The 13,434-nt window shown below is 47.2% G+C and overlaps 1 protein-coding gene across 8 annotated transcripts in view; it reads left to right on the plus strand.

The window, feature by feature from the left end:
• The window catches only part of ARNT2 (aryl hydrocarbon receptor nuclear translocator 2), a 190,387-nt gene that overhangs the window by 144,095 nt on the left and 32,858 nt on the right, over nt 1–13,434 (plus strand). For all 8 annotated transcript variants that reach the window (XM_042234958.2, XM_060401377.1, XM_027956965.3 and 5 more), the window contains 3 exon segments: nt 1,939–2,073; nt 5,784–5,858; nt 12,372–12,523. In XM_042234958.2, the coding sequence (XP_042090892.1) occupies nt 1,939–2,073; nt 5,784–5,858; nt 12,372–12,523 (362 nt within the window).

A 13,434-nucleotide genomic window follows, 5' to 3' on the forward strand; every position in this document is an offset into this window, starting at 1 on the left:
GTCTAGAGAAGATCCTTTAGTATTTGTTGATGAGCTGGTTTGGTGGTACTGAATTCTCTCAGCTTTTGCTTGTCTGTAAAGCTTTTGATTTCTCCTTCATGTTTGAATGAGATCCTTGCTGGGTACAGTAATTGGGGTTGTAGGTTTTCCTCTTTCATCACTTTAAGTATGTCCTACCATTCCCTTCTGGCCTGAAGAGTTTCTATAGAAAGATCAGCTGTTATCCTTATGGGGATCCCCTTGTGAGTTATTTGTTGTTTTCCCCTTGCTGCTTTTAATATTTTTTCTTTGTGTTTGATCTTTGTTAATCTGATTAATATGTGTCTTGGGGTGTTTCATCTTGGGTTTATCCTGTTTGGGACTCTCTGGGTTTCTTGGACTTGGGTGGCTATTTCCTTTCCCATTTTAGGGACGTTTTCAACTATTATCTCCTCAAGTATTTTCTCATGGACTTTCTTTTTGTCTTCTTCTGGGTCTCCTATGATTCGAATGTTGGGGTGTTTAACATTGTCCCAGAGGTTTCTGAGGTTGTCCTCATTTCTTTTAATTCTTTTTTCTTTTATCCTCTCTGCTTCATTTATTTCCTCCATTCTATCTTCCGCCTCACTTATCCTATCTTCCGCCTCTGTTATTCTTCTGTTGATTCCCTCCAGAGTGCTTTTGATCTCAGTTATTGTATTATTCATTATTGATTGACTTTTGTATTTCTTCTAGGTCCTTGTTAAACTTTTTTTGCATCTTCTCAATCCTTATCTCCAGACTATGTATCTATAACTCCATTTTGTTTTCAAGATTTGGATCATTTTTACTATCATTATTCTCAATTCTTTTTCAGGTAGACTCCCTATCTCCTCCTCTTCTGTTTGGTTTGGTGGGCTTTTATCATGTCCCTTTACCTGCTGAATATTTCTCTGCCTTTTCATCTTGTTTAGGTTGCTGTGTTTGGGGTGGCCTTTCTGTATCCTGGAAGTTTGTGGTTTCTCTTTATTGTGGAGTTTCCTTCCTGTGGATGGGGTTGGAGGAGTGGCTTGTCAAGGCTTTCTGGTTAGGGAAGCTTGCGTTGGTGTTCTGGTGGGTGGAGCTGGATCTCTTCTCTCTGGAGTGCAGTGAAGTGTCCAGTAGTGAGTTTTGAGGTATCTATGGGTTTTGTGTGACTTCTGGCCATCTGTATTTTTGTGCTCAGGGTTATGTACCTGCATTGTTGGAGAGTTAGCTTGATATGTCTTGCTCTGAAACTTGTTGGCTCTTGGGTGGAACTTGGTTTCAGTGTAGGTATGGAGGCTTTTGGATGAGCTCTTGTCAATTAATGTTCCCTGGAGTCAGGAGTTTTCTGGTGTTCTCAAGTTTTGGATTTAAGCCTCCTGTTTCTCAGTCTTATTCTTACAGTAGCCTCAAGACTTCTCCATCCATATAGCACCAATGATAAAACATCTAGGTTAATGGTGAAAAGATTCTCCACAGTGAGGGACACCCAGAGAGGTTCACAGAGTTACATAGAGAAGAGAAGAGGGAGGAGGGAGATAGAGGTGACCAGGAGGAGAACAGGGGGAATCAAAAGGGGAGAGAGCAATCTAGCCGGTAATCAATTCCCTATTTGCTCTCCACTGCATGTATCTTTTGAATTATGGTTTTCTCAGGGTATATGCCCAGGAGTGGGGTTCCTGGGTCATACAGTAGTTTTAGTTTTAGTTTTTTTAAGGAACCTCCCTACTGTTCTCTATAGTGTTTGCACCAATTTACATTCCCACCAACAATGTAGGAGGGTTCCCTTTTCTCCACACCCTCTCCTGCATTTATTGTCAAACATTTTGAACTCATTGTACTCATGACCTGGAAGGATCTGTGAAACTAAATCCACGTGGATTGTTCTCTAACTCAGTCTCCATCACTGTCTCTGTCTGTGTTAAAACTGCCTCCCTGTGGATTTCTCCATTCCAGGTGACCAGCTCTCCTGTGTGCATGGACATGAGTGGGATGTCAGTGCCCACAGAATTCTTATCACGGCATAACTCTGATGGGATCATCACGTTTGTGGACCCAAGGTGCATCAGTGTGATTGGCTACCAGCCTCAGGTAGGTGGTTTTGAGCTCATGGAGTCGGCTGGAGATTTAGTTTTATTTAAAATGTACCTGGGCTTCCCTGGTGGCTCAGATGGTAAAGAATCTGCTTGCACTGCAGGACACCTGGGTTCAATCCCTGGGTTAAGAAGATCCCCTGAAGAAGGGCATGGCAACCCAATCCAGTATTCTTCCCTGAAGAATCCCATGGAGAAGACCCTGGCAGGCTACAGACAATGGGGTCACAAAGAGTCGGACACGACTGATCGATTAACACTTTCACTTTCAAAATTCACCTACCTCATTTGTTAAAGATATAATACAGTGACAATACAGGGAAAAACAGCATAAAAATCCATCTCCTTGCCTGGGTAATGGCCTTCCAAAGCAAAAAAGGTTATTGTATGCAACTGCACTGCTTAAAATTAACTCAATTTTTTGTGCTAACCATTTTGTTTAATCTAGCTCTAGATTTTTCTCAAACTAGAATTAAGATGTTCTATGAAAAAGAGACTCTCTTATCAATTAATTTTGATGAATACCAAATAGGAAATCTCCTTAGAAACTTTAAAAGTATATTCATGTGAAAGACCCTGAAATGTCTTAAAGATGTTCCCTGAATTTTGTCTCACCATTGTTTCTCAAATGTATATGGATCCTCTTTTTACAGGAGACACATTTTCAAGGTCTTTTTTTTTTTAAGTGAAAAACACAAAAATCACAAAAAATATCAAAAGTCAGGAGTTCAGTTCAGTTCAGTTGCTCAGTTGTGTCCGACTCTTTGTGACCCCATGAATCGCAGCACACCACCAGGCCTCCCTGTCCATCACCAACTCCCGGAGTTCACTCAGACTCACGTCCATCGAGTCAGTGATGCCATCCAGCCATCTCATCCTCTGTCGTCCCCTTCTCCTCCTGCCCCCAATCCCTCCCAGCGTCAGAGTTTTTTCCAGTGAGTCAACTCTTCGCATGAGGTGGCCAAAGTACTAGAGTTTCAGCTTTAGCATCATTCCTTCCAAAGAAATCCCAGGGCTGATCTCCTTCAGAATGGACTGGTTGGATCTCCTTGCAGTCCAAGGGACTCTCAAGAGTCTTCTTCAACACCACAGTTCAAACGCATCAATTCTTTGGCACTCAGCCTTCTTCACAGTCCAACTCTCACATCCATACATGACTACTGGAAAAACCATAGCTTTGACTAGACGGACCTTAGTCAGCAATGTAATATCTCTGCTTTTGAATATGCTATCTAGGTTGGTCATAACTTTTCTTCCAAGGAGTAAGCGTCTTTTAATTTCATGGTTGCAGTCACCATCTGCAGATTTTGGAGCCCCCAAAAATAGTCTTTCACTGTTTCCACTGTTTCCCCATCTATTTCCTATGAAGTGATGGGACCAGATGCCATGATCTTCATTTTCTGAATGTTGAGCTTTAAGCCAACTTTTTCACTCTCCACTTTCACTTTCATCAAGAGGCTTTTTAGTTCCTCTTCACTTTCTGCCATAAGGATGGTGTCATCTGCATAGCTGAGGTTATTGATATTTCTCCCGGCAATCTTGATTCCAGCTTGTGCTTCTTCCAGTCCAGCGTTTCTCTTGATGTACTCTGCATATAAGTTAAATAAGCAGGGTGACAATATACAGCCTTGATGTACTCCTTTTCCTATTTGGAACCAGTCTGCTGTTCCATGTCCAGTTCGAACTGTTGCTTCCTGACCTGCATACAGATTTCTCAAGAGGCAGGTCAGGTGGTCTGGTATTCCCATGTCTTTCAGAATTTTCCACAGTATATTGTGATCCACACAGTTAAAGGCTTTGGCATAGTCAAGAAAGCAGAAATAGATGTTTTTCTGGAACTCTCTTGCTTTTTCCATGATCCAGCGCATGTTGGCAATTTGATCTCTGGTTTCTCTGCCTTTTCTAAAACCAGCTTGAACATCAGGAAGTTCACGGTTCATGTATTGCTGAAGCCGGGCTTGGAGAGATTGTTCCAAATTAAGATAAACCAAAGAGATAAAATAACAGTATGCAATATAAAAGCCTTCCTTGGGTCCTCAGCCTGAAGATGTATAGCTATAAAGGACAACTGGGAGACAAATGAGGAAATGTTAATGTTAGGTGATTTTATCAAGTAATTATTGATTTTTAAGGTATAATATGGTACATTATGGATTTGTAAGAAAATGTCATTTATATGGGGCTTCCCTGGTAGCACAGATGCTGGTAGCACAGATGCTAAAAATTCTGCCTGCAATGCAGGAGACCCTGGTTCAATTCCCTGGGTCAGGAAGATCCACTGGAGAAGGGAATAGCAATCTACTCCACTATTGTTGCCTAGAAAATTCCATGGATAGACCATGGGGTCGCAAAAAGACACATATTTCATATATGAGGAGCGTCATTATAATTGTTTTCAAATGATTCAACAAAAAATTAAATATATAAACATATTTTAAATATAATTTAAAATAAGATATATAAATATATTTTAGATATATTTGTGCATAGGTATGATATTTCATTTGTATTTACTTTTATGTTTCTTATATAGTTATAGTTGCATATATATGAAACAAAGAGAAAAATGCAAATGTGGCAAAATACTGACAGTTGATGAATCCAGTTAAAACGACCCACAGGTGTGAATTACACTACCCTTTCAACTTTTCTGTAGACTTAAATTTCTTCCAATATAAAAAGCATTTGAACAAACAAGAAAGAAGAAAAAGAATCCTTGTTCTGAGAAACAGTTTGGGTGACATTGATGGGGTTTTTTTTAATTACATGTCTATTTTATAACTAGAAACAGACTAAATTGAAATATGGGAACCATTCATTGAATTCTTCATCTCTAGACTGATGTAAACCTCAGAATTCTGGGACGGAATGAAGGGGAAAATTAATCTCTTTCCAAATTCACTGTGACCTCTGATGACTTCTCTTTCCAGCCTGATTCATTTATCTGCCAGCCACCTTCCATGGGCATTTGGATCTAGGTGTGTCTTGGCACAGATAAGAGTCCTTTCCCCTGCCAGCATCAGCACCCACTGAGGCCATTTGCTGATTTGGGTTCTGATCGATGACTTTGTTGAAACTCTTTGCTGCTGAAGATATTCCAACTGGACCAGTTTCCTATAACCCATTTGCTTTTGGACGGTTTCTCTCATTCCAGTTGGTTTCATTGCAAAACACTTTTGTTTGGGGTTAATGCTGGGTCCTTTGAATAAAACATTGATGAACGAAGGTAGGTAGTCAACAGACTTAACAAGTTTAGTTATTTTATGATAACTGCTTTTCTCCAGGCACAAGAGAGCTGCAGTTCCCCCCATTTAAACAATTCCAGGTTTCATAGGCTACACATCCATCTTCATGCTACCACTTGTGTTCTTTTTATGTTTATTAAAATGTTTATTAGAACTCGACTGTACAGTCTGCCTTTCCAAGGCAAACAGAAATAAAATTGCATTCTGAAGCTGCTGCTCTAGTTCCTTAGCAAAATTAGAAGTCCGTACTGAACATGCCAGAGGCACTGAGGATGGGGCACCAGATGCCAGCTCCTTAATCACGCAAGGAAAACATTTCCATCCACTTTTTTCCCCCTTATGATGGTGTGCGCTAAAGGAGATGAGTTGAAGGGGATGTATGTGAACTCTCTTGTCTAACAGTGATATATAAACAATGAAATGTGGGGTTGGGAAGTATTAAAGCTTGTCTCTCTCTCTTTAGGATCTTCTAGGAAAGGACATTTTGGAGTTCTGCCACTCCGAGGATCAGAGCCATCTTCGGGAGAGTTTCCAGCAGGTACCATGAATGTTCATTTCCAGCTGATGTAGAAACTGGGTACACATGGATGTGGTCCTTCCATGTGCCAGGCAAGCAGCAGGGACCCCCTCTCCAAGGCGTCAGAGGCCCCTGGAATGAAGGAGCTCGCAGTCCAGTGGGGAGGGCAGACCATCAGTAAGGAATTTCTGTGTCTTGAGAGAAGAGCAGAAAAGGACAAGGTTGACAGGGTGAGGAACAGTCTCTGAGGGGAGACAACAATCAGGATGGGTCTTAACAGATGAGCAGAGAAGAAATGACAGAACATTCTAGACAAGGGGCCAGCACCAGAGATGCAAAGAAGAACACAGCCTGTTGGGAGAGTTTTAAGTAGTTCCTCGTGGCTACAGTGACACTGGCCGCCTTGTAGGGAGGAGGTGGGCAGTGGTCAAAGAAGAGGCCGATGAGGCCAGATTCTGAAGGGCCTCATGTGCCATCACCGGGAACTTAAATTCTCTCCTGAGTCGTTTAAGTGAGGATTCCCTTGAGGATTTGAAGTGGAGCGATGTTTTGAAAAACCCAGGTATGGCAGCCCAGGTATGTGGAAGAGACAAGGATGCGAAATAAATGGAACAAAAGACAAATCAGAAGGCTGCTTCGGTTGCCCTGGTGATGAGACAGAACTGGGGCAGGAGCAGCAGAGGAGGTGGTTGCTGGGTAGCGATGCTGACAATGTGAACAGAGACAGTGAAGGAGAGAGAAGGACCGAGGGTGACCGCGGAGGTCTGAGAGAAAGGCCACTATGCTCACTGTATCCAGAGCGTCGTTAGAATTAGATGCTGTTTACTGAGCACCTACTATGTGCCAGGCAGTGTGGAAGCCCCTTTTGCACACACTGCTTTCCTGAAACTTCGTAGCAGTCATAGGAGTGGGTGTTATCATCCTCATGCTACAGGCGAGTCAAGTGAAGCTTCGTGTAGGAATTCCATAAGGTCACGTGGGTAAGGAGTGAGAGAAGCAGGACTGTCACTGCGGACCTGCCCCCTCTTGAGTATGGGTCCACCTGGGAGCAGAGAGAGAGCCAGTCCTCGAAGGGTTCCAAGGACTCGCTTCAGCCCCTGCAGGGAAAAGGATGGGTAATGTTACAGAAGGGCCTTTGAATTGCTTTTTGAGAGGGAATCATGGTTTGTCATTCATCTGAGAGAATAAGTCCTTGACACTCTGCTTTGCAAGTGGTTCAGAATGAGTGCCTCCGACACTGAGCTCCTGTGAAAGGCATGGAGCTGTCTGCATGCACAGACCTAGGGCTCCAGTTATGCCACATCTGTGCATGCAGACCACATGACCCGACTTGTGCCCTGCTGCCCTGTTCTTCCCAAATAGCTCCAGCTCCTGGTTACTTTTCCACCTGTTAGACTGCTTTGTTGTCCATCCTTCGTCTCTGCCTGCATCTCCAAGCCGTGATACTCTGGGGCTCTGTTCCTGGCGCCTTCTCTCCTTCTCTCTAGTATCCGGGTGATTTTACCTACTGGATGAGTTCAGTCCATATCATCACCTGTGGATGTGCAGATACCTAGCCCACACCTGCACTTGAGTGCCCACGAACCTTCCAACACGGTGCTCCGCTCTCATCTCACAGCCCCCAGTCTCCTTTGTACCACTGGTCTTCTGGATATAAAGGTCAGAAACCAAGAAAAAGTCTTCATTCTTCCCTTGATCTCCCACATCTTGCCCAATCGGTCCTCCTGACTCCAGCCCCCCTCAAAGGACACTAGTAACCTGCCCTCTTCTCCCACTCTTGTTCTTACTGACCTTGCCCAGGCCACCCGTCCATGTATTTTGAGTGTTGCAACAGCTTCCTTGGGCTTCCCAGGTGGCTCAGTGGCAAAGAATCTGCCTGCCAATGCAGGGGACATGAGTTTGATCCCTGGGTTGGAAAGATCCCCTGGAGAAGGAAATGGAAATGCACTCCAGTTGTCTTGCCTGGGAAATCCCGTGGACAGAGGAGCCTGACAGGCTGTAGTCCATGGAATCGCACTCAGACACAACTTAGCAACTGAACAACAATGGACCCCTCGTCACACATATTTTATCCTGTATAATCCTCGACCCTTCACAATATCTTATCATTCCTACTTTTTGCAGTGAAAACCAGGACTTAGAGAGGTTCAGTCACTTGCTCCAAGTCACACAGCAAGGTGATAACAGAACTGGAATCAGAGCCTGCCTCCTTCCGAAGTGTCCACCTCCATCCCCAAACTCCCCACACAGACCTCTCCATCTGACAGCACCTCAGAGATTTTAAACTGCTGACACTATCAGAACCTGGTTAGTTTGGAAAAGAAAGAGAAGGAGTAAAACATCGATCCCACCCCAGGATTCTGCTTAAGTAACCCTCGCTCTGAGAGCAGCCACCTCATTCCTGGGGCAGGAGGTGAAACCAAAGCAGCCCCACCCGATAGCCGGCAGCCAGGGTGGGTCACCTGGCTCAGCAGGCAGCAACCAGCAGCCACACGGACACACTGAAGAGCCAGGCCAGGGCTCCTTGCCCATGTTCATTGGGTTCCAGCCACCAGCGGTCAGGGTGGAGGACAAATGTTGATAAAAGGAAGTGACTTATTTTTGCAAAAAGGGCAGAGGAGGCTGTGTGAGTTCAGAGCAAGTCCTTGAACTCTGGATTTAAACAGACATTTTGAATGACCCAGATATGAGACTTTAGTGTGGGATCACGAGTTTGTGAGGAATTTGTGGTTGGTGGGATGACAGCATGCCAGACGGGGCCCCAATGGGGTGGGAATCCCGAGTCTGCTCTGCACTCTGATGCCCTCTCTGGATCCCAGGTGACCTGGATGTTAGATGGAAGAGTGGGACCCAGGGAGATTAAGGCAGGCTCCTCCTTCTCTCTGCTCAGATGTCTTCCACAGTGATGGTGGTGGTGATGGTGGTGGTGATGGTGGTGGTGGTGGTGGTGGTGGTGGTGGTGGGTAAAGGTGTTTGCAGGAACAGCTGGGCTGGGCTGGCTTCATACGTGGCCTTGGTGGTCTCGAGTACTAGCATCATACCTGAAGAAAGCACAGGTGAATGCACCAGCCTTGTCTCCAGGCCTGGACTGTGACACCTCCACTGCCTTATATGCGTGGTCCCACCCACATAGCACCTTAGGTCTCCCCACCCCCAGACATGTGCTCATCTGCGCCCTCTGCCCCAGGGAAACCCTCTCCAAAGCTTTGTCATTGTTCAGTCACTCAGTCGTGTCCGACTCTGCAACCCCATGGACTGCAGCATGCCAGGGTTCCCTGTCCTTTACTATCTCCCAGTTTGCTCAAACTCATGTCCATGGAGTTGGTGATGCCATCCAACCATCTCATCCTCTGTCACCTACTTCTGCCCTCAATCTTTCCCAGCATCAAGAGGCTTTAACAGTGAGTCAGTTCTTCGCATCATGGGGCCAGAGTACTGGAGTTTCAGTTTCAGCCAGAGCTTTACCAGCCAGCATGTCACCCAAACCCACCTCCCTCCAGGAACCCTTTCTGGATCCTGAGAAAGTCTGTCCTTGACTTCCTGGTAACCCATGGCACCTGATCCTATGTTTCTGTCATGTTTGCTCTCCGAGTTACAGTTACCCACGCGCCCACCCCTCCTGTGCTGGTGAGAGGCTCTCTGGTGACGACACAACGGTTCTGTCTCAGCTCTAGTGCGTCGGGGAAAGACAGAGGTCAGGTAGACGTGGGGTCCCATCCTGCCTCTGCTCCTCCTCAGTCATGAGGCTTTGGCAGGAGAGTTCCCTACTTTCATTGTTGTTCAGCCGCTCAGTCAGGTCCAACTCCTTGCGACCCCGTGAACTACATATAGCACACCAGGCTTCCCCACGCTTCACTGTCTCCCTTAGTTTGCTCAGACTCATGTCCATTGAGTCGACAATGCCAAGTGCCCTATGTTATATCCTTTTTAGTTCTCTAATACTTCAGAGATCCTTGGCCAGATGCAATGGAAGCTAATTGCTTCTTGGGACTTTCCTGGTGGTCCAGTGGTTAAGACTCTGAGCTTCCAATGCGTGGGACCCGGGTTTCATCCCTGGTCAGGGAACTAGATCCCACATGCCACAACTAAGACCCAGCACAGTCAAATAAATAAATAAAAAGAAACTAACCTTTCCTTTCATGGTGCCCAATGGGCAGAATCAGATTTCTATCCCATGAGAATGGGATGAATGGGGCTCTTTTCATTTCCAAGCTGAAGACAGCAGACCTTTAATTTTGAGATTAACCTCCTCTGTCACAAGGCTTTGGCAGGAGAGTTCCTCCTTTGTGGTTCAGCTTCCAGATACACCAGGCACTGTTGTGAGGACCACGGGAGGTGACACGCACAAGATATTTGTAAGTCAGCCTCCAGCAGGTGCAAGGCTGGGCTCCCTCCCGCCCTTGCTCTTTACCCATGGCTCCAGGGGCCAAGGGGCTTCCTTGGTGGCTTAGATGGTATAAAGAATCTGCCTGCAATGCAGAAGATGCAGGTTCAATCCCTGAGTCAGGAAGATCCCCTAGAGAAGGAAATGGCAACCCACTCCAGTATTCTTGTCTGGAGAATCTCATGGACAGAGGAACCTGGCGGGCTACAGTCCATGGGGTCACAAAAAGTCGGACACGACTGAGCAACTAACAGCAGGGGCTGAGCTCTCCCACAGGCGGTGCCTGAGAGTGTGTGTTCCACGAAGTCAAAAAATTTCACACCATCTCAGGCATCCTGGTTAGAGGAAGCAGGAAAAGGCACCATCCTCAAGCTTCAGAATACAGTAGACATGGTCTCACCACGGGGGCGCTGCCTGCATCCCAGGTGCTTTGTGCAGATTCAGAGAACCCCCTGGAAAACGGCCCTGAAGAGCACATGGCCTTGACCTCTGGCCGGCTTCCTGTTGAGGCTGCAGTTTTGCTAGCGGGCACCCCTGGGCGTCCTGGCCTGGCCTCCCCCCACCACACTGAAGTGTTGAGTCAGCTCAGGAAATGTGCTTGAGGCACTTAACTCTCTGCCAGGTCCTGGGCTGAGGGTGCAGGCTCTCAGCGACCATGGGGTCCCTGACCCTGGCTGCTGCTGACGTTCAACCAGAATAAAGTACAAGTGTCAAGGGTTAGGGGCAGGGACCCGGGTCCCAGTTCTTATCTCTGGTCACATTGTGATCCTCAGTCAGGAGGCTGGTTGCCTCCCAGCCACAGGATCTGGGATGCGCAGACCAGGAGGGGGCGCTCCTGTTCCCCTTGCTTTGTCCTGGAGGCATCATCACACCCAGTCCTGAACCCACCAGCCTTCTGTATCCTTTCCCCTTCTTTCCTGATTCAGCTGAGAACTGCCCCTGGTGTCACCTTCTGCACCTGCACCCTGCCATCCAGTCTCAGCATCTTGGGGTTTCTGCATGTGATAGATTGTGTGTGTGCATACAGCTGGAAAGCCAGCTATGTGTCCCCTGAAACATACTCATGGTTTGGAAATAAGATTTTGGTTCCTGTCCCAGGTTTTCTACCTAAGTTGTCTGATCTCGGACAACTTATTTTATTTCTGTGATGCTGAGCATTATAAAAGCCCACCTCTTCAAGTTCCTGTGAGGGATTACATTGAGAAGTATCTTGGAAACTGTACTGCAACATAAAAGTCATAATAGAGGAGCTTCCCTGGCAGTCCAGTGGTTAAGATTCCCACTGCAGGGGGCATCCCTGGTCAGGGGACTAAAATCTCGGATGCCTCATTGAGGGGGCCACAAAAAAGTAGTAATAGATAATGCATAGAAATTTGTTATTTTATTGTATCTCCTCCCAGAGAGTATATTTAATCCAATCTGCAATGTTAAATGGAGTTTAAGAATTTCTTAATGTGAAGCATGAAGGAATAAACCCACGAGTACAACGTCACTACGTACCTGAGTTAACTGCATCAGGGTGTGGGCACCAAGCTCAGAGTGCCCTGGTAGCCAAGGCAAAAAGGGAAACCCTCCAGCTTATAGAGTTTTCGTGGTCTGATTTCTAAAAGCTAAAATGTTCTGATATAAAATGGGCTTTGAAGGGGTAGGTGCAACAAATTGGGAGAGTAGCATTGACATATATCCACTATCATGTGTGAAACAGCTAGTGAATGGGAGGTGCTGTATAGCACACGGAGCTCAGCTTGGTGCTCTGTGATGACCTAGATGGGCGGGATGGGGAGTGAGACGGAGGGAGGCTCAAGAGGAGATGGGATGTATGTTTATGTACAGCTGGTTCATGTTGCTGTACAGCAGAAACTAAAACAACATTGTAAAGCATGTACGCCAGTATTTTAAAAAGGGCATTGACTAATTGGTTTCTCACAGGGTGGTGGCAGAACGACCCAAGTGCAGGGTCCCATCTCAAGGGGGAGTGGACCAAGCTTCCCCTGAGGGTGACCGCCCTCCCTCCGTGCCTGTCTGTGGCCACGATGCTCCTGTTCTGGGCTCCCGCTGGCCCCCGCCAAGCCTGCACTGCTTGCTGCCTCCCCGCTCTGTCTGGCACCTTCCTTCCTCCCGCTGACTTCCTTCTCCAAATGTTTGCTCAGGTGGTGAAGCTGAAAGGCCAAGTGCTGTCGGTCATGTATCGGTTCCGCACCAAGAACCGCGAGTGGGTGTTGATCCGCACCAGCAGCTTCACCTTCCAGAACCCTTATTCCGATGAGATAGAGTACATCATCTGCACCAACACCAACGTCAAGTATGTACCCGCCCGCCCCTCCCCAGGTCCCAGCCGGCGCTAGTGTTCCGTGACGCTCTCCTCCCTGCAGGCTCTGGCTCTGCCGGCAGCTGCAGATCCCTGCAGGAGACGAAGGAGCAGGAGGAGGCAACACTGGCCCCTCTTCACTATCTCCTCCCAGGTCCCCCTTCTCAAGGCCCTCCTGATTGCGAGCCCTCAGTGCTGACTGATGACCCTGGTAGTACTCCCTCTCCATCACACGGTTGGTTGGTTCAAGATGCTCTGGTTTCCATGATCTCCTCCCCGAGTGCAGAGCCCAGCAGAGTGGAGCTGGGGGCTTCCTTGGGGCTCCCTGCTGTGCCAGCTGAAGCCGGGAGGTGGAGGAGTGAGGCTGAGCCTTTTGGCAGTTCTGGGACATGGGGGCCAGGCAGCACAGGGGTGAGCACCTTAGGGTCACAGGGCTTCTTGGCTGTCCAGTCACTGACGCAGTCCTCTGAGATCCCTGCTGGCTTTGCTGCTGTACCCTACATGTGTTAACACACAGACCTAGAGCTCCAGTCGTGGTCCCCGATTCCCTGCTGTGTGACCTTGACTGTGTCCCTTCATCTCTCAGGCTTCATTCCCCATTGGTGAAAGGGGTGATAACAACTCTCTCTCAGGTTTCCCGGAGGGTATGATGAGGTCGGGCTTCTAGATACAGGCAGGTCATGCCTCCTCTCTGGACTTATTCTTGAGGAAATATCAGCAGTCCAAAGAACCAACATGGACAAAGGCAAAATGATGTCCACAGGCACGGGAGCACGTGGAAGCCGTGCCCAGTTTTTGGGGTGGGGGGCGCGCAGTCTGCAGGGCATGAGACGAATATACATGGTGGGAACTGTGCCCATGCATCCCTGTGTCTCCGGTCAGCGGCACTGCTGTCCTCCACTTTC

The sequence above is a fragment of the Ovis aries genome, chromosome 18 (assembly GCF_016772045.2).
Source record: "Ovis aries strain OAR_USU_Benz2616 breed Rambouillet chromosome 18, ARS-UI_Ramb_v3.0, whole genome shotgun sequence".
Classification (NCBI taxonomy): Eukaryota; Metazoa; Chordata; class Mammalia; order Artiodactyla; family Bovidae; genus Ovis; species Ovis aries.